General features: G+C 46.3%; 1 protein-coding gene across 13 annotated transcripts in view; it reads left to right on the forward strand.

Annotated features, from left to right (window-relative positions):
- The window catches only part of RNF111 (ring finger protein 111), a 49,492-nt gene that overhangs the window by 21,922 nt on the left and 4,210 nt on the right, over positions 1–23,360 (forward strand). For 10 of the 13 annotated variants that reach the window (XM_084816617.1, XM_084816610.1, XM_084816618.1 and 7 more), the window contains 9 exons: positions 711–837; positions 9,195–9,358; positions 10,885–11,082; positions 13,515–13,843; positions 15,835–16,090; positions 16,427–16,793; positions 18,243–18,368; positions 19,581–19,707; positions 22,285–22,377. In XM_084816617.1, coding sequence (XP_084672743.1) covers positions 711–837; positions 9,195–9,358; positions 10,885–11,082; positions 13,515–13,843; positions 15,835–16,090; positions 16,427–16,793; positions 18,243–18,368; positions 19,581–19,707; positions 22,285–22,377 — 1,787 coding nt within the window. The remainder of the gene's footprint in view (positions 1–710; positions 838–9,194; positions 9,359–10,884; positions 11,083–13,514; positions 13,844–15,834; positions 16,091–16,426; positions 16,794–18,242; positions 18,369–19,580; positions 19,708–22,284; positions 22,378–23,360) is intronic. The other 3 variants (XM_084816615.1, XM_084816611.1, XM_084816606.1) reach the window with 1 other exon arrangement.

Raw genomic sequence — 23,360 nt, forward strand, 5'->3', positions numbered from 1 at the left:
CACACCGTCCAGGAAAGGATGGAAACCCCCAAATGCTGGGACATGCCCAGGAATTTGAAGTGTCTTTCCAGGCTTGCTCAGTCTCTACTTTGGAGAGAAAAGATACACGAGATATTATAGATTGCTATGTGCCCCCCATGGAATGTCTGGGGCAGCCTTCCCCAACCTGGTGCCCTCCAGATGCCATGCTGGCTGGGGATGATGGGAGCTGTAGCCTAACACATCTGGAGGACATCAGGTTGTGGAAGGCTGGTCTAAGGGCTATGGACTGAAGGCACAGGATGTAACCACCTAGAAGTCTGTGGCTGTCAGTGTCTGAATGGGTGGCTGTCTAGGAATCCCAGCATGTATGAGTCTTTGAACTCTACTACATCAAGCTGGATATAAGTTATGTGGACTTGCTGTGATCTCATGACGCCTGGGGACAACTCTTTGGTAGCCCTCAGCTGCTCCTGTCCCATTAAATAGCTGCCCACCTGCTTTAGTGAGTTGCAGCTGTGCTTGGGCACCATTGGAAGGGGCTCAGCCTCATAAAACTAAATGTAACTACCATCAAACAGCATTGGATTACTCCTTTTTTTAGTTACATTTTCTGAAATGCGTATTGATTGCCTCCATTTTGAACCATATATATTTAATACCCTGTGCAATTCAATACTAATGCAACTTGTTTCTGTCTTCTCTCCTTCCCTTTGCCTTTGGCGTTTCAGGGAGTATTGATGAAGATGTTGTGGTGATCGAAGCGTCCTCCACTCCCCAAGTCACTGCCAATGAAGAAATCAATGTTACCTCAACAGACAGTGAAGTGGAGATTGTAACTGTTGGAGAAAGTTACCGGTAAGGCTTCCATTGCATCTTCTGGCTGCTCATGTCACCCCTCTTCTTGGTTGGAATTTGATCACGTCCCTAATTTCATGGGTAAGGTAAGATCCTGTTGAAAAGCAATTCGTTAAGCATTGTTGTATTTATTTCTCTAGCCTTGTTCTGATAGCTGTGACTTCTAGGTTAATTACAGAAGGTTCCTGGGATGGGACAGTTAGTTGTCATTCTTAGTGAAATGTTAAATCCTTACTTTTTTGCCATCCAGTGGTCCAGATGCCAGGTGCTCCTCTATCTGCCCTCACGGAGGGATGCTCTTTTCTTAGAAGGGGGCTGGACTAGGGGTCACCCCCCACTTCCTCTCAAGAACCAGTCCCCCTGCCTCTTGCAGTGGATGAATGCATGTTCTAAGTTTGGAACAAGAGACACCTCCTATGCGTTGTATGCATCTTCGTATGTTGTTCTCTTACATTTGGGAAGGGGCATGGGTCGCCTGCTTTGCCTGCAGAAGGTCCTAGGATCAATCCCTGGGATCCCCAGGTAGGGCTAGGAAAGCCTCTTTTCTGAAACCGCTGCCAATCAGTGTAGACCATACGGAGCTTGATGGACCAATGGTCTGATGCTGTATGAGGTAACTTCCCATGTTCCTAACCTCTTCCAAGTTTCATTTTGAGAAATCATTTAGCTTTAAACTAGAACATTATTTTCCGCTGGTAAGTGGAGGATGTTTGTCCCTTCAGCGATACCCCCATATTTTGTTAATTTGGGTTGCTGTGTTTCCAAAGTTGAAGTTTCCCACCCAGAGGACATTGTTAATTGGGTGGTATGCAAACCATTTAAATAAATGATGATATAAATATGTTTCCTGCTCCTGTATCAAATAAGTAGGTTTGCTAAACAGTGGAAATAAGGTAGTACAAGGCTTCAGGCTGAAACCACAATTTGCTTGCTCTATGGTTACACTCAAATATATTTATAATTACTTCGTCACATATCTGTCTCACACAGAGTCAGTTGCCGCACAGTTCATTTCATAGGCTTACTTCATAGCTTTTCAGAATGGGCTCTTCCTGGGCCTCAAGCATATGAAAGTTTAGTCCTGTAATTGAGTAGGATTATAAAATAAGGCAAAAATAAGTTAATTTTTTAAATATCTGGTTTACTTTTTTTCTTTTGTGTTTCATTTTACTCTAGGCCTCACAGTTTAGCCTTCACCATCTTCCTTGTTCCTGCCTTATTAAACTATATATATTATTTTATTTGTGTTGCATATGAAAGCCTCTTCCTATCTAACCGCAGGAATATTTTGTGGTTGTGCTAGGGAGAAATATGCATATAGTTCTTAAGCTGTCAATTATTTTGGTCTCTTGTCTTGCAGCAGTGCTTTAAAGTGTCAGCCTGAATCAAACTGTGCTCATAGAACATTCCTTGATGCCTTGATCAAAGATAAATGGAATGCTTTCTATAACCTTCTAAATTCAGTCTCCTCAGGAAACGAGAAGAGAGCCAAGTAAAGTTTGTCTCCTCTCTCTTCGAATTCTCCAAATGTATAAATCCTTCTCCCATTAGAATTGGTAGTAGCTCTGCTGTTAGTTCTGATACTGTGTTCAGCCTTTTTTACCAAAAAAAAAAAAAGACTCCTTCCCCTTCTAAAATTATTTTGCTTTCCTAAGCCCCCACCCTCAACACAGCACCAGCAGTCTGTGGGGTGGCTGACTATGCAGAAGCTCTGGTGCACAGCTGAGAACGTTCTGCTATTGCATTGGTGAATCTGGATCATGGCAAAGTGATACTAAAGCTTTTGCCCTCTTTTCCTCCCCACTTCCAATCTCACATCATTAATTTGTTGTGAGTGCAATCCAGTGCCAGACAAAATTGCATGAAAGTCCAATACCCCAGTGGTTCTGTCCAGTTGGAATCCATTTTAAGGTGGGAAAGATATCAAAAGATACTAGTGCTGGTGAGTGAGTATGGTGAGACCCAGGTTAGCTTAGTCCTTGAATGAACTGAAAATTTGGAAATGCTAAAACTGCAACATCAGTGTGCATATGGCTAGTGTCTTGACATGGTTCGGGGCTTGTAAGATACTGGTGTACTGCAGGGTAAGGGCCAGGGGAGAAAATGCGTCTCCTGCCCCCCATAGGGTTAGGGTCTCTTAGGAGGAGCAGAAGATGACCTGGGCCACCCCTAGTAAGGTAGTCTGGCCAAAGCAACTGGCAAGGGACAAGATGAAATCATATACTGGAAAGGCAAGCTGAGGTCAACTCCAGAAAGGCAGACCAGGCTGAGGAGTCAAGCAGTGCGCACACACACCAGCAGAAATCAGGACCAGCAGGAATGAGGAACCAGGAAAGGCTTGCAGGGCTAGGGACAGTGGTGGGAATAGCCAGGGTAAGGCCAGGAGCAGCTGCCCATGCCCATGTGGTTGGATGCTTCCTGTTGTTTATTCGTTCAGTCACTTCCGACTCTTTGTGACTTCATGGACCAGCCCACACCAGAGCTTCCTGTCGGCTGTCACCACCCCCAGCTCCCCCAAGGTCGAGTCCATGACCTCCAGAATATCATCCATCCATCTTGCCCTTAGTCGGCCCCTCTTCCTTTGGCCTTCCACTTTCCCTAGCATCAGCATCTTCTCCAGGGTATCCTGTCTTCTCATTACATGGCCAAAGTACTTCAGTTTTGCCTTTAATATCATTCCCTCAAGTGAACAGTCTGGCTTTATTTCCTGGAGTATGGACTGGTTTGATCTTCTTGCAGCCCAAGGCACTCTCAGAATTTTCCTCCAACACCACAGTTCAAAAGCATCTATCTTCCTTCGCTCAGCCTTCCTTATGGTCCAGCTCTCGCAGCCATAGGTTACTACGGGGAATACCATTGCTTTCACTATGCGGACCTTTGTTGTCAGTGTGATGTCTCTGCTCTTAACTATTTTATCAAGATTTGTCATTGCTGTCCTCCCAAGAAGTAAACGTCTTCTCATTTCCTGGCTGCAGTCAGCATCTGCAGTAATCTTTGCACCTAGAAAGACAAAGTCTGTCACTGCCTCCACGTTTTCTCCCTCTGTTTGCCAGTTCTCAATCAAGCTGGTTGCCATAATCTTGGTTTTTTTGAGGTTCAACTGCAACCCAGCTTTTGCGCTTTCTTCTTTCACCTTCGTCATAAGATTCCTCAGCTCCTCCTCGCTTTCAGCCATCAAAGTGGTATCATCTGCATATCTGAGATTGTTAATGTTTCTTCCAGCGATTTTCACTCCAGCCTTGGCTTCATCAAGCCCAGCACGGCGCATGATGTGTTCTGCATACAGGTTGAATAGGTAGGGTGAGAGTATACAACCCTGCCATACTCCTTTCCCAATCTTAAACCAGTCCGTTGTTCCGTGGTCTGTTCTTACCGTTGCTACTTGGTCGTTATACAGATTCCTCAGGAGGCAGACAAGATGACTCGGTATCCCAATACCACCAAGAATTTGCCACGGTTTGTTATGATCCACACAGTCAAAGGCTTTAGAATAATCAATAAAACAGAAATAGATGTTTTTCTGAAACTCCCTGGCTTTCTCCATTATCCAGCGGATATTGGCAATTTGGTCTCTAGTTCCTCTACCTTTTCTAAACCCAGCTTGTACATCTGGCAATTCTCGTTCCATGAATTGGTGGAGTCTACCTTGCAAGATCTTGAGCATTACCTTACTGGCATGTGAAATAAGTGCAACTGCTCGATAGACTGAACGTTCTTTAGTTTTTCCCTTTTTTGGTATGGGGATATAAGTTGATCTTTTCCAATCTGGTGGCCATTCTTGTGTTTTCCAAATTTGCTGGCATATGGCATGCATCACCTTGACAGCATCATCTTGCAAGATTTTAAACAGTTCAGCTGGGATACCGTCGTCTCCTACTGCCTTGTTATTAGCAATGCTTCTTAAGGCCCATTCAACCTCACTCTTCAGGATGTCTGGCTCTAACTCACTGACCACACTGTCAAATCTATCCCCGATATTTTTATCCTTCCTATACAGATCTTCCATATATTATTGCCACCTTTTCTTGATCTCTTCTGCTTCTGTTAGGTCTTTGCCATCTTTATTTTTGATCATACCCATTTTTGCCTGGAATTTACCTCCGATGTTTCTAATTTTCTGGAAGAGGTCTCTTGTCCTTCTTATTCTATTATCTTATTACACTTCCGCGCATTGCTTTTTTAAAACTAATGCCTTATCTCTTCTGGCTAACCTCTGGAATTTTGCATTTAATTGGGCATATCTCCCCCTATCAGTTTTGCCTTTTGCTTTCCTTCTTTCTTGAGCTACTTCCAGTGTCTCAGCAGATAGCCATCTTGCCTTCTTGGTTTTCTTTGGGACGTTTTTTGTTGCCGCCTCCTGAACAATGTCGCGAACTTCTGTCCATAGTTCTTCCGGGACCCTATCTACTAAATCTAGTCCCTTAAATATATTCTTCACCTCCACTGCATATTCATGTGGAATATTTGTGAGCTCATATCTAACTGATCTGTGGGTCTTCCCTATTCTCTTTAGTCTGATTCTAAATTGTGCAATAAGAAGTTCGTGATCTGAACTACAGTCAGCTCCAGATCTTGTTTTTACCAACTGTATAGATGTCTGCCACCTTTGGCTACAAAGAATGTAGTCAATCTGATTTCGGTGTCGACCATCTGGTGAAGTCCATGTATAAAGTCGTCCTTTAGGTTGTTGGAAGAGAGTGTTTGTTATGCACAGTGAGTTGTCTTGGCAAAATTCTATCAGCCTATGTCCCGCTTCATTTTGTTCTCCCAGACCATGCTTGCCTGTAATTCCAGGTGTCGTTTGACTTCCCACCTTAGCATTCCAGTCTCCTGTAATGAAAATAACATCTCTTTTTGGTGTATTATCCAGTAGGTGCTGCAGATCCTCATAGAACTGATTTACTTCTGCTTCTTCAGCATCTGTGGTTGGGGCATATATTTGGATCACTGTGATGTTAAATGGCTTACCCTGAATTCGAATTGAGATAATTCTGTCATTTTTTGAATTGTATCCAAGCACTGCTTTAGCCACTTTATTATTAATTATGAAGGCTACTCCATTTCTTCTGTGGTCCTCTTGTCCACAGTAGTAGATCTGGTGGTCATCTCATGTGAAGTGGCCCATTCCAGTCCATTTCAGTTCACTGACACCCAAAGTGTCTATCTTTAATCTTGACATCTCCCCAATAACCACATCCAATTTGCCCTGGCTCATAGATCTTACATTCCAGATTCCTATGGTGTGTTGATCTTTAGAACATCGGATTCGTCGTTCACCACCAGCACCATCGGCCGCTAGCCATCCTTTCAGCTTTGAGCTAGCTGTGTCATCACATCTGGGGCTAATTGAACTTATCCTCTGTTCCTCCCCAGTATCATTTTGACCATCTTCTGACTTGGGGGTCCCATCTTCCGATGGTATACCGACATATCTCTGGTTGTACTGATCTGGTTGTACTGGTAGTTTTCATGGCAAGAATACTGGGGTGGGTTGCCGTTACCTTCCCCAAGGATCATATTTAGTCTGACCTCTCTGCCATGGCCTTCCCTTCTTGGGTGTCCCTTCACGGTTTAGCTCATGGCGTCATTGAGGTGCTCAAGCTCCAGCACCACAACAAGGTACTACTCTCCTTTGCTGGAGGGATACTTCCTGGTTCCAAGGAAAAGTGGATTGCTTCTACAAGCGTACCAAGTGCGTCCCCCCAAAAGTTCCTAAAGGTGACTAGCTCACAGTATTCCCTACCCATTTCTCTGCATCTCTGCTTATTTCAAAGCGGTTTGAACAGTGGTTTTGGCCAACTACAAACCTCGGATGCTGCCTTATCGCAGGTCAGATGCTTTGTCCAGCTAGCCCAGCATTGTCTCCTCTGGCCGGCAGTGGCTCTCTGGGGTCTCAGGCTGGGAAGGGTCTTCCCCATCACCTGCCACCTGATCCTCTTTTTAACTGGATGTGCTGGAGTTTGAACCTGGGAGGGGCTGTACCCCTGAGTTATGGCCCCTCCACAACTACTGACCTGGAAGTCTCGCCGGGCCTCATAGCTCATTGAACTGCTGTTATAAAGTCCCAAGCTATCTTCACTGCTTTGGATCCACCTGGTGAACATATGAAGTTTTCTTGTCAGACCACTGGTCCATCTGACCCAGTGTTGTCTATTCCAGCTGGCAGCAGCTCTTGGAAACCTCAGGCAGAGGACCTTCCCAGCTCTGCTGCCTGAGATCCTTTTAATGGGAGAGAGATTGATGATTGAGACCTTCTGTGTGCAAAACATGTGCTCTGCTATTGAGCTGTGGGTCCTCCAGTCTAGCAGGCATTTCCTTGGCCAATGAGGGTTAGTGGATTCAAGCATTTTTATTTAAATTATCTGTGTCATCTTTCCTTTGCTCAATTCAATTGGTAACAGTAGAGGGAGGCCTCGGTCATCACTAAAATCATAATAGGTCAGTAATACAGACTAGAAAAACCAGCTTGCAATTGAATGTCTCCAGTTAATCACAAAAGCATGACAGAACAATATTGTTTTAACTTGATGTCTAAAAGTAAGTGAAGGATGCCAATTGCGGCAGACCTTACTTAGAAGGGGGTGTCCAGGGGCTGGGCCTTCTCAGGGTGACACCTCCTCTGGGTTGCCATCATTTGAATCTCCCAGGGGGCGAAGCACCCAAAGTAGAACCTCCTCTGATTTAAAGCGGGGGGGGGGTGTCTTTTGGAGACCCCAGAACTGATCCCAGCCAGTCTAGGATTTTCAAGGTCAACCAGTACCTGGAAACGTGTTGACAAGTCATGCAGCTGAACCAAAGCTGGTGAAATGTGCTTTCTGTGGTTCATTCCTAACCACAGGCACACTCCCAGGCAGCCTTCAAGGGCAGTTGTACATGGAGACCATTACAGTAGCCAATCTGAGAGGTTACCAAGGTCTTCTCAAAGGTGCATGTTTTATTTTATCTTACTTTGAAATTGTATATCCTGCTACATGGCACAACAGTACCTCAGGGTGGCTGTTGATAATATCAGTGCATCCATATGGAAACCCCAGAACAAAACTTAATTTAAAATCACAACCTAAACCGCCCCGCCCCCACACTAAGAACAGATTCAGAAACTTAAGACGGTTTTGCTTTAAATGAAACAATTTACAAAGCGCTGTAATTTTAACTCTGTTTATATTGTATACAATTCTGCTGCAATGGCACTGGAAGTTAGTGCCATTACTCAGGGCAAAAGCTGAGTTGATATATCCTGTCGTCATATGTAACATTAACATACACATGTTACTCATGTTAACATGAGTATCCATCATCTAGTCTTCTGCTGGGCCAAAGGCTGTGAATATGCTCTAGCAAACTTGAGCTGAGCATCATAACTTTTCTGAACAGGCTGTATAGTGAAGTGCTTGGATATTCATTGGGGCTGCCATGGTAGCATTTACGGTTACCCTACAGAACATAAATGTAATAAACTTATCAATTCAGATTAGCTGTGAGCATAATAATACTGCACTTGCTAAATGGATCTCTACGCTAATAAAGCAGACAGTGGCATGTGTACCATTTTTAACTCTTCATACCTTAATTGCATTAATGCAGGTGAACACACACACATCAACTTACAGTGTGATGGGTGAACTGAACCTAGTCTAAGCTGTGTCCCTTTGAATCTCTTCCACGCTGTAATTCTGTATTCCATATCTGCACACCAGCTAGTGGACAAGCTGTTTGCATATCCCTGGGATAATGAGATTGAATTATGACAGGTTATTGAGAATGGGGGTGGACAGAAGATGAATTGAGGACTGCTGGGCAATTTGTGGTGGACATTTGCAACATACTCATTGCTGGCATTCTTTCAAAGAACGCCTGTCAGAGTGTGCGAGCCATGTCATGTTCTTAAGCGAGATCACCTCAGGATCACCTAACACAGATTACTTCTGCCGTAACTGTTAAGAGATCCTATGAACAGAGGAACAGCTGTATCCAAAGTCCAGCCCTTGGTCTGTCTGGCTCACTGACTGGCAGCAGCTTTCTGGAGCTTCAGACAAGAGTCTTTCCCAGACCTACCTGGAGATGCCAGGGGCTGAACCAGGGAAGAAGCCTCTGCTGTACGACTGAACAATGTTTTGTCAGTTTAAGATGCATTAGCAGACCATGGGGATCCACTATTTTGTTTTGTTTTCAAGTAGACCATGCAAGACTGAAGTTGGCCCACAACTGAGCCAGAAAACAAAATACAGCTTAAAACAAATTACCATTTTGAATTGATCCTGCTGGTGCAGATTGCAGAATTGGCCACCTTGATGGGCCTGTCATGGTCAAGCAGAGCTTTCCCTTCCCATATCAAGCACCTGTATTCCCTCTGCCAGGTCCCGTTCCTCGCTTGGGCATTCTAGGTCCCACTGGGGCCATGGTTCGAACTCCCACGCTTCACGGCCGCAAGAGCAGCGGAACCGCAGTAGGATCTCCACGGTCATCCAGCCACTGAGACAGAATGCAGCAGAAGTGGTGGACCTCACTGTGGATGAGGATGGTAGGTCACAGCAACATGGATCCTTATCCTCCTCCTGGTGAGAAGCTCGTTGGTATTCTGAAAAGAGAGAGACCTCAGGGCTGCCTCTTAGGGTAACGTGTTTCAGGCATGAGGTGTTCTCCTTGGGCTGCTTCTACATCTGCTTGTTTCCAGAATGGGGCAGGTCAGCGGAGCTCGCAGAAGGGAGCACCACTGACCTGTCCCAATCTGGAAGCGAGTGCTTCTGCTTGTTTCAGGGCTTGCTTTATGAAGCACTAAATCCCTGTTGCACAAGCAGTCGCTGGCACAACACAGTCCACACAGCAGCCCTGCTAGGTCCTGTCCCCTGGGTTGCTCCTGTGTCTGCGTACAGACACATCCCCAAATACAGCAAAGAGCCTCATGGCATCTTGCAGGCTTTACACATGTATTATGCGTTTTTGTGGACTAGAGTCCAGTTCAGCTCCCTTCCTCTAGCACATTTGATGAAAGATGATTTTCCTTTCCGTCTGTATTCTAAACCAGGGAGAGGTAGCCTTCCAGACTGCAGGTACCATGGCTTTCCTTCTAATTATAAGAACCATGGCCAAAGGGATCTGCTAGGGCTCAGCTGAAATCTGTCAAATCCTTTCTTAAAACTGGATCTTGCACAATTTTGATAGACCTCAAATGTGTTTATTTCTAGGCCATTTTGATTTTGGTGGGGCACTGCCACATCCCATATTTGATTGGGCAGGGGGAGGGGGGAGATAGTGTCATTTCAGTTAAAAATTGTGACTCTTGCCAGCTGCCTGCATCCTCGGAAAAGAATGTGCATACCCCTTTATTTGGAAATGAGGCCCAAGTGCATCATCAGCATCAAGTTATTTGTATGCCGCTTTTCCACATGATTGTACCCAAAACGGATCACAAGTTCTCAAATGAATCACAATAAATATAATTCAAAAACACAACAGGAAAAATCACATATAACCATACTATCAATAGGTAAATACATAATAAATCAATCCATACAGCATTGAATGAAACAGTACAAGTAAATTGATCTAATCCAACAACTTTGAACTAAACAGGAGAGAGAATAAAGCCTAACACAGAAATAAATCTTGGTGGGGAGATCGTTCCACAATTGGGGGGCTACAACCAAGAAGGCCTCTCTCCCTTGTTGTCATCCTCCAAGCCTCCCTTGGAGGAGGCCTCAGATAATAATCCAAGCGTGCATGCCGGTTCATACTGAGAGATGCTCACCCCCTTGAAGTTAGTCTCTCTCCATTTAGCACCTCTTCTGACAGCTTACTCATAGGCCATGTGCTGTTGTAGTTGCTACTAATAAGAATATCTGCAAAACTAGTGAAGGTAAGAGTATCAGCGACACTGTTACTATGGTCCTACGTGCAGTGCTGAAAGAACACTGAATGGGCAAAGCCAGCAAAGTAGTAAGCCCATGCTGGCTATCTTTTGTTTGTCCCATAATGTATGTTAAAAAACAAGTTCTGAGTTACAAACCACTTGCTTGAGTATCTGGGGGGGGTTTTGTTCGTTTATAGAGCCAACTGTTGTGCCAACAACTTCCTCTAGAGTGGAATCCCAGGCTGTGAATTCTGCATCCGACGGCGGCCCCAATACCACAACCTCAGAGCAGGTCTCTGACGTAGTTTCTAGCATCTCCAACAGCCAGTCCTCATTGGTACCAGAGCCTTTGGTTGTTCTCACCAGCAGCGGTACTGCTGGAAATTCAGCAGGAGGTACGGAACAAGATCTCATACTTTTGCAGTAGGTTGACATGTTGGTTTACATGCCAACAAGGACGATGATGACCATGACCTGTTGCTTTGAAAATGCAAGTCGGCCTTTTGCTGGAGAAGCACAGGGGTTCTGGGGTCAGTATTCTCTCTCTCTGTGTACAATGCCACACACACACACCCTTGCTTTATTGAAGACATTTTGAGATTCCAGTACAGGGAGAAGGGTTGTCTCAAAGATGCATCAAGCTCTGAGAGTGAAAGTTCTCACTTTCAGAGCTTTACCCATCCTTGGATCTGTCGACTGCGTTGGGGCAGTAACTGCAGAGTCCACTGGCCCTTGAGGGGTGCTTGACCTACTGGAGCCTGCGTGCTTGACTGGTGGGCCTTCCTGGAAATAAAAATTAAGATGCAATTCTTCACATTACTGGAATGCCTTGGTAGGAATGCCTTGGTAGGCTACTCGTCAGCACCAGAGCCTGCAAAGTTGTAATTAGGGATGGATGGACCACCGTGCATCTGCCCCATGCAGCGCTCACCTAACCCCCAGCACCTACCTGGCCCAGGCGAGAGCTGCTGGGCAGTTCGTGGCATGCTTGGCAGCTGAACACAGGCATCTGCTCCCACATGGAGCACCATTTCCCACTCTAGTGGCTGCTCGTTCTTCTCCTTAAGTAGCCCATCTACACAAATGGAGGCTTTAAAAGGGCAATGTCTGCAGCATTACAGGCCTGTAATGCTGCAGACATTGCCCTTTTAAAGCACCCACATGCATAGATGGGAATGTTACGGAAAAGAACGCGCAGCCATTGGAGTGTGAAGTGGCGCTCCATGAGGGAGCAGATGCCTGTGTGCTTGCAGAGCTCAGCGTGCGCTGGGGCTCAGACTGGCGCTTGCGGGGGGTGGGGGGAGAACCAGCCATTTCTTGCCAGGCTTTGAGCCCCAACCAGGCACCCGCACCATCCCTAAATGTGATTTTCAGGTTGTGTTCCCAGGAATGTTGGGTTTTCTTTGTGAGAAGATCAGCTTGTCTATTATTACTGGTCTTCAGCTACAATGTGCAGCCACAGGACAGTTTGGGGCATGTTCCAGGATGGACATCCAGTTCACTTGGACTGCTGGGAGTCTTAACATGTCTCTTGGGTGCCCAGTGCAAAACTGAGCTTGCTCCAGAAACCCCTGTAACACAGCAGATGTGCAGGTATCCCGCAGCAGGCAGAAGCCTGCAGAAAGGGTTGAGCCTGTGAGGCTGCCTTGAGTTGACATCCAGCCCAGGGCCGCCAGCTCTGACAGGCCGTGATTCTCTGGGCCCTTTCCCCTTGCCCTGCTGCCAGAGATCCTTTAGCTGCAGAAGTCAGGAATTTGAACCTGCGTGCAAAGCAGGTGCCATGACTGTCCTTAGGGGTAGAAGTTTGAAAACTTTTGTGTGAATTGAGCAACATATTTAAGGGACTCACACCATTACTGAATTTCATTGTTCCACACTGTGGTATAAGCAGGAGGTTGGATCCACAGTTCTAGTTCTCTGGGCTGTGCATACAGAGCTCATACTGAAGCTTCACTTCAGCAACTGGGACGTGTGTGTGTGTGCGTGCACGCGCACCTGTGCATGCATCTGTGCAGGACTTTCCACAAGGGTGAAGTGAACAGGGAAGCTTTTGCCACATGCAAGAGTTCTGAGTATGCAGGCAAACCCTTTCAGGAGGAATAGGAGGGTTTTCATGATCAGGTCCTTTTTCTGTAGTGGTTCACCAAAATATTTTGAGATGTTGAAGGTGGGTGTGCCTGTGTGTCTCTGATCCCACTATCCTGAGGCTTTCTGTCTGTTTTGATCCTAGAAGGCGAGATGCCTTTGAAGCCAGCCCACCTTTTGCGCTTTACTTGCTCAAGAGGCAGGGCTCTTCAATGAAATAAGTGAGAAATGTGGGTTGGAGCAAAGAGGAATGACCACTGTAAAGGTGAGGGGGGACATAAGAACAAGTTCTGCTTGCTTGCTGCAATGTGAGGCATGGTACAGCCCACTGGCTGGAGTGCCAGCAGAAGCAGTAGAAAGAGGCAGTCTGGAGAGCAGATGTAGGCTGTCCCAGGCAGAAAATGGGGAGGCAAGGAAGGGCTTGTGATGACCTGAGTTTGCTGTTGGGTGTAGACTGTGACGGAAGCATGAGGACTGAGCACAGAAGGCTAACTGACAGTTGGGGGAGGAAACTGAAAACTGGGTGGGAGGGGGAATGGAACGGAATAACCTGGAGGAGGCCCTGGCTGGCCGGTACAGCAAACAGCGGCACTCCAGACTGCCCCAGTGCCTCACTTTAAGAAGCACTTGGCTCTAATCCAGTTGCGCAGCTTGCAGAGTTTCCAGGTTCAGCTTTCACTTTCACCACCACCACCGGGTTAGCAGCCATGCTCAGATGTGTTTCTCTCCTTCCCGATTCAAGATGACACAAGAGGAAATACCTCAAGTGCAACACTGGAATCTGGCCCTCCTGCAATGCCGAGGCTGCCCTCGTGCTGCCCCCAGCATTCTCCATGCAGCGGCGGCTCTTCGCAGAGCCATCACGTCCTGGGGCACCCTCACGCCAGCTGTTTCCAGCAGCACAGCCACCACTTCCAGCACCATCAGCACCATCAGCACCACCACAACCCCCACGCAAGCGTCCCTCTCTCGCCGTCATTCAGCGAATCCAGCTGCCCTGTCGAAAGGCCTCCCCCAGTGCCGGCACCTGGGGGGCCAAGCAGCAGTTCTGGCACCACTTACCATGACCAGGCAAGTCTAGTTGATGATGCTCCATGAATGTTCTGATGTTGCAATGAAGAGTTCCGCACAATGTTCCATTTCTCTCTCTGCTATGCTTAATGCTGTTTCTGGTGTGGAGCAGAGGCTTGGAGTTTCCTGTTGGCTATGAATCCCTTCAGTGGCTTTAAACAAGGCACTCTTTGTACCAGAGGGATAATAGCACCGGCCTGCCTTACAGTGAGGTTGTTGTAAGGATGACGAGACAATATTTGTGCTGTGTTTTGAACATTTCGACTGTGCTGTATACTGTCTGTGTTTCTCCACTGGCAGCCTGACTCTGTCCACCTTGGTGCTCATTGAATTCAGTGGGGCTTACTCCCAAGATAGTCTGCCTAGGATTGCAGCCATAGACTTTCAGGAATCCATAGGTTCAAATAATAGTTGGCCTATTTCTTCTCTCCCACCCACCCTCCATAAAATAAGGCACAGAAAGAGTACTAGAGTAGAGTGAAGTTCCCAAATCCATGGTTGGCCGATACCTTTATGAAGACCGACCAAAATGTCAAGAAGTAGCGAGCAAGCTTTTGTGTTCTCCAGAACTCTTCATTAAGCTGGACACTAAGCAAAGTGAGGGTGGGAGAGGGGGAGAAGTTGGCTCAGTGTTGAAGCCACAAAGACTGTTTTTAGTCAGGCAACTAAAATGATCAAGGGGCTGGAGCATCTGCCTTGTGAGAGGTTACAACAGCTGGGATTGTTTAGCTTGGAAAAGAGGAGGGTCAGGGGAGACATGATAGAGGTCTACAGAATTACGCATGGTGTGGAGCATGTGGAGAGGGAGACACTTTTCTCCCTCTCTCAAAATACTAGAACCCAGTGGGGTCCTCCCATGAAGCTGATTGGTGGGAGATTCAGGACAGATCAAAGGAACGACTTCTTCACACAGCACTTAGTTAGACTATGGAATTCACTACCAAAGGATGTAGCTATGGCCACCAATTTGGATGGCTTTAAAAGGGGGTTGGACAAATTCCTGGAGGAAAAGGCTATCAGTGGCTACTAGTCTTGATGGCTATGTGCTACCTCCAGTATCAGAGATAGTGAGCCTGTGCACACCAGTTACTGGGGAACATGGGTGGTGGGGGGGTGCTGTTGCGCTCATGCCCTACTTGTGGGTTCCTGGTTGACAGCTGGTTGGCCACTGTGTGAACAGAATGAGGGACTAAATGGACCCTTAGTCTTATCCAGCATGGCTCTTCTTATGTTTTTCTGTTCTTATGCTCTTAGTCACCCAAAAAGTAATGCAAATGATGCTGAGCTTCCTTCCTTACAAACAGCGCTCTGTGTTTATGAAGACATTTTGTCTTCATGACGTTTTAAGCTAATATTAACCTGCCTCTTCTGCATATGTAATAGATGTAATAAAGACTTGCAGAATACAGTGCATAATTTTTTCTGCATCCCAAACCTTTCCAGAATCCTTTCCTTACTGATGGGAGAATTGAGGCAAGAGATGCCAAAGGTGACAGTGAAGAGAGGGAGTGGGGATTGGACAAGTGGCAGCCGTTGGGAGTTGAGTGGCCCAGTATGGGGGAACTGGGCAAGGAAACACAAATTTCTCCCATCCCATTGCTGTCTCAATCACAGCTTTTGAAAAGCACAGCCTGCGTATTCTGACTGGCTGTGACAGACCCTGGTGGGATCCAACAAGGCATTCCTTATTTCTGAAACCTAATGTAGCTCTTTGGGTGTGTGTCTTTCTGGAGATCAAGTTGGTTTCCTTACAGTTGCTGAATTGGGCTAGTTCACAAAGGGATTTGAGTTTCATGGAGAAAAACCTGGTGCTTCCCTTTGGTTAAATTGGCTAATAGTGAACATTCATTGTGATGCTCTGCACCAGGGGCTTAGTTGGTCTTTTACTTGCACTGCAGTATAGCAGGAAATCGGCTCACGTAAGTGACAGCTGCCTCTAGGTCGCAGCTTCGCAAATGCGTACGTCTTTTCCCCTGTTTCCCCTGCTGCAGCAGGCTCTGCCAGTAGACTTGAGCAGCAACGGCATAAGGAATCATGGCAGCGGCTCTTTCCACGGTGCATCGGCCTTTGACCCCTGCTGCCCGGGATCCTCCTCCCGAACAGCCATCTACGGGCACCAGGCCGGGGCGGCTCCGAGCCAGCCCATCGCCATCGATGGATACAGCGCCAACCTGGTGGCCCAGGCCCAGCCTCCACCCCCACCCCAGCCTTCGCTTTCTTCTTGCCGGCATTACATGCATTCGCCTTGTAAGTATGGCCGCAGCCCATGGCATGAGTGGGTGGGATAGGCCCCGCCGCCCCCTCCCCGGGAACCTCGCATCTGCCTTAGAGATCATTCTGCGGGGATTCCATAAAGTGGCACTATCGCCGGGAGTCTTCCTCCACTGCCTGGGTGCCGTGCTCTTTCGCAGAGTGGGTGCAGCCCATCCCATTTGGCAGGGGGAAGTGAGGGGGCTGCCTTGGGCAGGTGATCTGGGGGTGCCACCAGGGGCAGGAGGGTGGGGGAGCCAGGACAACCCTCGTTGAGCTGATCTGCTGCAATGGACTAACTGCGTCTATGGCCCTTCTCCCCCCACCTTTCAGATGCCTCTTTGACTCGACCACTTCATCATCAAGCCTCTGCCTGCCCCCATTCCCATGGGAACCCCCCTGCCCCCGCTCCCCCACAGCCCCCACAGCCTCCCCCTCAAGTAGACTACGTCATCCCCCATCCTGTCCACCCCTTCCACCCTTCCATCTCCTCGCATGCCTCTTCTCACCCTGTCCCACCTCCGCCCCCCCCTCACCCCTTGGCCAATGCTGCGGCCCCGATCCCGCAGCCTCTCCCCACCGCCCACCAGTCCCTGTCCCATCACATCCCTGCTACAGCACCTTCAGCCCAGAGGCTGCACCCGCACGAAGTGATCCAGCGGATGGAGGTCCAGCGAAGAAGAATGATGCAGCACCCAACGTACGTCAGTAGGACATTGCCAGCTCTCTGGTGAACGGGGCAGTGGGGCCTCAGGCCTCTTGAGGAGGAGTAGGCAGCCACTGCCATCGGGGGTGGGGGCAGGGCTGGAGAGGAGGCGGAGAAGTGCTGGTCTGACTGGGCTCTCTTGGAACCTTTTAGCACAGGGGTGGCAGATCTCTTTCTGCCCACCCTGCTTCATCAGAAAAGTTGTTTTGCTTAGTAACACCTATCTTCTACTCTCCCCCCCGCCCCCTCCAGCTACAATTACCAGGAGGTAACTAGGTAGCTGTAAGTCTGCCTCTGAGCAATAGCAGAGTTTAATTCACTACTTGTTCCACGTTTGTGCCACCCTGCCTTTCAGGAACTCACGGTGGTGCACATAGTCTTCTCTCCACCCATTTTTCTTCACAACAGCCCTGTAAGGGAGGGTAAGCCCAAGGGCATTCAGCAAGCTTCATGGTTGGGCTGGGATTTGAACCCGGGTTTCCTCGTTCCTAGCCTGACAGTGTCGTCCAGCCTGGTGCCCTCCAGATGTGTTGGACTGCAGCTCCCATTTCCTGGCCAGCAGGGCCAAGTTGGGGAAGGATGCTATACCCACTATGCCATACAACTGGCTCTTAACCTCTGGCTCTGAGGTTAAGAGGGAATGATTGGGTGCGGGGAGCCTGGGAGGGCTAACAAGCCTGTTTCAGCAGTGTGAAGAGCAGCTTGTGCATCCAGCTCCCTGGGTCTTCGTCTTTAGCATCTCTTCATATTACGTGGCATGGAAGGTGGCTGGATAACTGTTTTTTTCTGTGGACAAAATCTTGTTAAGCGTAGGACCTTTCTGTCACTTGCCCCTGAATACTTAGCTGCAGTGGTCTGCTCTTCATTACCATGTCAGCCTCTGCCCTTTTGAATATCTGTGTTAGCTCGACAGTCCAGTTTTTGGATTTTGAAAAGGAAAGCGATTTAAAACTGCTTGTCCGTTGGTATTTTGAAAAAAAACTTCAGGAACCAAAAGTTCGCATCAGTCTTGTTTTTTTCTTGATTCACCAAAGACCAAATTGGGTCTCCAAGTTTAATAAACCTGCAACAAAAGCTATATATGTTTTAGGAAAGTGCTAAATGTATATTTTTAGCACTGGAACAAAGATTCTATACAGTCTTACTCTTTCTCATTTTTGCCAGCAACAAGTGTCTTGTCCCCTAACTATCCTCTCCTCCATGTATGTATGCACCTGACTGGACATTGGTTGAGGCATAGAGATGTGAGGTGTATGTGCAAATGAGAGGCAGACAGGCTGTGCAAGCGTGGGAGAAGAGAAGTCAGGAACCCTCTCATTCACAGGCCCTTAAATTCCAGTGTAAAGTAATACACAAAGGAAGGTTTGCCAGTACCAGAAGAGAAGTTCTTGCATTTGTAAGCATGCTGCGACATTCTTTCTCCCCTCCCCTGCTCACTCACAGGCGAGCACATGAGCGGCCTCCGCCACATCCTCACCGAATGCATCCCAACTATGGCCACGGGCATCACATCCATGTACCACAGACGATGTCGTCACATCCACGACAAGCGCCAGAGAGGTCTGCCTGGTTAGTAAAGCTTGTCTTCTCCTGCCTCAGATTAGCAAAAAGTGTCTAAAAGCCTTTGCCAAGGCCTTGGAAGAAATCATAGCAAAGTATCCGTTGACAAATGCAATATGTTTTGTTTGCTTGCTTCTTTGAAGTAGTTTTTTTAGATCATCCTTAAATAGCAGGGTTTAAAAAAAAATCTCTTGCATTTGTGCCCTGCCTTTTCTTCAAGGAGCTGTGTGGAGTTTCTCATTTTGCCCTCACATCAGCTCTGTGAGGCAGGCTATGCCTTTAAGAGTTTTAGCCTGTCACACACTCGGGTGATTTTGGCATATAGTGGTAGCGAATGATATTTGGGGCAAGTGTGTTGTAAATCAAGTTCAAAGTGGAGGTGTGAGGAGTGCTGTTCTAGTGTGCAGTATGGAACCTGGCCAGGCCTCTGACCATGGAGCGATTGTGTCTCTCATCTGCCGAATAGCATGTAGGAGCATAGTCCTGTCCCTGTGCTATAATGCAGGCCTTCCCACTTCTCTTCGGCTGTTTGGCCCCTTGTGTTATATGGGATATGTGCTTTAGCTTAAAAACAAACAAAAAATAGCTTATAGTAGAAGAAAGCCAGTTTTTTTTTTAACTTTTGTTAGAGTACTAAATTTTTAGTATTCCCCAGCACAGTGCACTCAGAGCTTCACAATAAAATACCTTTTCCTCATTGTTTTTTGTGTAAGACAAAGACTGCAGCTGAAACCCTAACTCAGTTAGAAGCTCTTTGCAGTAGGTTTTCACCAGTTCTATGGCCAGGTTGCCACCACCAAAAATACTCTGGATGTTATGATCACCCTCCATATTTCAAATGGCAGGGACACTCAGGAGAGATATCTCTGACAATCTTAGTGATTAAGGGAGAATGAATTAGAGGATGTATTCCTTCAGAGAGGCAAAACCTACTTTGTGTAGTGCTGGGAGGGCTCCTGCCCTGAAAGGCAGCCTAGAAGTTCTTTAAATAAATAAAATATAAATTTGCGGGTACAAAACTGTCACTTTAAATTGGGCCCTGAAACAAATGAGTAACCGTGTAGATCTTTTTAGGGCTAGTGTTTATATGGTTCCAAAATCCTGCACAAATCGTAATCCTTGCTGCTGGAAGAGAACGTCACCCCCTGAATGGTGAGTGTGGTGCTGACTTCACGATGAGAACAAGCCTGACTAAAAGTGAACTTTCTGCTCCCCTGATAGGGAACTGGGAATCGAAGCAGGAGTGACAGCAGCTACCTACCCACCAGGCCCGTTACACCCTCACTTGGCTCACTATCACACACCTCCTCGACTTCACCATTTGCAAATCGGTGCTCTTCCTTTGATGGTAAGAAGAACAACTGTGCAAGGGCTGCCGGTATTTGTCATTTCCTGATGATGCTGTGCAACATCTCCTGGGGACACTGCATACAGAAGCTCCCTTTTCCAAAGAGTGGGGGTTATATTGGAGAGCCTCTAGCGAATTGTGCCTGCTTTAACTTTTTGTTACTTACAAATTTTTATCTGTGTTAAGATTTTGCAAAACACAATGGACATTCTAACAGAAAGTTAGCAGGGACGTTTACTGGGTTTAAGACAGACACATTTCAGACTTGAAATAAGGAAATACCCAACTTAAATTATCCAGCAGTGCATTGACCCTCTGCATCTGATTTTTTGGTTTGGGGGCTTATTTCAATAACTAGCTTTGGATGGCTGGGTTACCCCTTGATTAGTATGAGAAAGTTCATTGTGATTATCTTCCAGGTCATTCTGTTACTGATTCTGTAGAAGTGGTTTTGGAATTATTTTTCCCTTTTAATACAAAGACTAGGATTGTACCTGGTGGTGATCATGGCAGGAGAAGGTTTTGAGATTCAAGGAAAGGCTGTGTTGCAAGCGAGGGCAGTCATTCGCCACCGCTGCTTCTTAACTACATATAGGCAGGTATGTGTGGAGTTTGGCACAATCTGAGATTGACCGCGAAAAACCTCCATCTGTCCCAGGTTTTGGAGCAAGTTTCATTCCCTTTGATTTCAGAGCGCTATTTTGGAAATATGAAGGCAGCTTATGCAAAAGGAAAAGACTGCTACTGATATATTCTGGCAGTTCTTACCGACCTTGGTAGCTGGAGAACTCTTTCTTATGACATGACTTGAGGGCTTAGGCTCCTGAGCTAGATAGGAAAAATGTGAAAATTCCATACACATATTGCTGTTCTGCAATCACAGTTCATGAGGACACAAATGTCACTGACTTTTCTCTTCACGTACTAGTTAAGACCATAGCAAGCAGATTGTGAGTTGCTTTGGCAGAGAGTGTTGTTTGTACTGTTGTGTAGCATAATTGCAAGTAGTTTATAAATGGACATCTTTGACATTTTGCAGCTTGTAGCATCTTTTGAAAGATGTTGTATGCCAAAGGTACTTAATTTAACTGAAATGGCTATCAAATTGCTGTTGGGGAATTAAGAGACGTGGGACCAGTTGGGGATTGACACAAGCTGTGGCAACCTTTATTCATGGCTAAGACATGGTGGCTTTGTTGAATCTAAAGAATGGGTTGTGACTAGAGTGTAGCCCAGGCTTTCGCTGGTTATGATGTGTTTTGGTCTCTGGATTTGTGAGTGATAGCTGAAGCCCTAGTTTCTGTGGTCACTCTGAAGAGCACATGAGCAATCCTGTAGCTGGTCAGCCAGGTGGGAAGTCGCCATCTTTGCCATTATTTAACTCCTAGATTAATTCCAGGTAGAACATCTTCTTCTTTTGAGCACTGAGTTATTTAAAAGATTTATTCCTTACTTTTCTATCAAACTGTTTCCAAGGCAGCTTACAACTGATTTCAGAGTAGATGGCTGAATAAATTGCTTGAACACAGCAAGAATTAAAGTGCAGAATATGGAATTCATCTGCTGCCTCAAACACAGGTGTGGTTTTCTGGTCATAGTGGAAGCTGCTCTCAATCTAGAGTACTTTGAGGCAGGATGGGATGTAGGAGGACCTGTTAGCTTCTTCTCTTGGTGGGCCCACTCAGCTTAAGATCCCTGTTGCATGTGGTTTTGCCTTCGACATTCAGAGGCACAAGATTCTGGAGATGATGCTAGTAATGTTGCAAAGTGCTAGGTCTGCTAACCTGGACGTGGTGTTGTTTGCTGCATTCTGACTGGTTTTAAAGGATAAAATTTAGTTTTATGTGCAGCCATATTCAGGATGCTTGCTTTCCTCGATTTTGACTTTGTTGTTTTCTCTCTCCTTTCCATAAAAAGGTATTGGCCTTTTTCATGGTGTGTGTGTGTGTGTGTGTGTGTGTGTGTGTAGACAGAGAGAGAAATGTGGGGAGGATGTGTTTGGCAAAGCATGCACAACAATCAGTTGAACTTGAAGTTTATTTTTGGCATTGTTATCAATATTGGAACAGTCCCTGGCACATTTTTAGAACACCTTAAACTTCAGCTTTAGCTGCTTGTATTTCAATTTATATATTTGAAATTATGCTGAAATATGTGAGGCTGGTTAGCTAAGAGTAGAGAAATTGCCCATCACTATGGAAGGAACTCCCTTGATTCATTCTTAGATTATGAGCTTTATAATCATCATGTTAGACTTCATATAGTGTGTGTGTGAGTATGTATTTCTGGAATATTTCACTACTGATGTCTTGCCTGGGTGAGAACTGGTTGTCTCCTGGACCAATTTCAAACAGAGTAACCGCTCTCCTTCCTGCAATTCGTTTTTGGTTAGGAGCCATTGCAATAAGGAAGCATAGAGAGGGAAAGGCAGGGTCACCACCTACCAGAGTTCTGTCTGTTGGTGACAATTGGTGATGAGGGCCGAAGCAATAGGACTCTGTATTTTTGCAACATGAACAGTAAAATACTCCAAGCTGTTCTGCAATTAGACTTAACTCCATTCTGCTATTTGAATAGGTTCCTGACATGGCGGGCTACCCTCACATCCGTTACATTTCATCGGGATTGGATGGAACTTCATTCAGAGGCCCTTTCAGGGGCAATTTTGAGGTTTGTAATAGAATAAACCTGGCTACGTGGCAGAATCTTTGCTTGAGGGAATAAGGGGGAGGGGCACGTTGCAGAATTAAATGTCAAACTAATTGGATTCTTTTAATTTTATTTTTTATTATGACCTCTGGCCTTTATTGTGCCATGGGGACAGGGTAGGTGCTAAAATCTAGGGCAGCTCTTTTCTGGATTATGCAACAGTAGGTGGCAGTTAAAGGACGATGTACTGCGAGAAATATGTATGCTGACAATACGCAGTACTGCTTGAGATGGCTTGGAGAAGGAGACAGTTGGTGCTAAATTGTTGAGCTCCTCTTACCAAAGTGAAACCGGGCCACTCGGACAGCTGCAGTTTGTTATGTGGAGGAGAGAAATTAAGGTATCAGATGCAGAGAGTTAATGAACTCTTAATGTGCTAGTTCATTGTATAGGAAGGATTTTCGAATAGGCTGTTTTCCTGGGGACTAAGATCGGTCACTGTGTTTCAATCAAAAGCCATCCTCTCCCTTGGTGTCCGTCCATAAAGTATGATCAGGAAGTGCAGCCTTCTCAGTGCAGTTATAATCATGTTACTTTTAATAAGCATGCATCAAACCATCCCATTCATAAGCAGAAGTGTCAATCTGGCTACTCACCAACAAGGTGAACTTGACTGAACTGCACCAACTAGGTGTCCTTCAAACACCCATGGAGCCCTGACAAGGGGAATGAGGAGGATTCGTTTCATGGAGGTTGCTCACAGACCTCGGAGTTCTCTAAGGTCTCAGGAGCCCCCTTAAGCACTATACTGGCCTTTGCCGAACCTCTTTATGACATCAGAGCAGGTAAGCCGATGGCAGCCAGAGGAGCCATGATAAATTTTCACGGGCAAGGCCACTGTCATATTGGAAGAGATCAGAAATGGAGAACTATTAACATACTACTTTTCAAATAAATTGCATGTGAATTCAGTAGGAGAGACTACTTAAATGTTGCCATTTTTA

This window comes from Heloderma suspectum, chromosome 11 (genome assembly GCF_057233095.1).
Source record: "Heloderma suspectum isolate Gila_16-S chromosome 11, 16-S_ref, whole genome shotgun sequence".
Taxonomy (NCBI): domain Eukaryota; kingdom Metazoa; phylum Chordata; class Lepidosauria; order Squamata; family Helodermatidae; genus Heloderma; species Heloderma suspectum.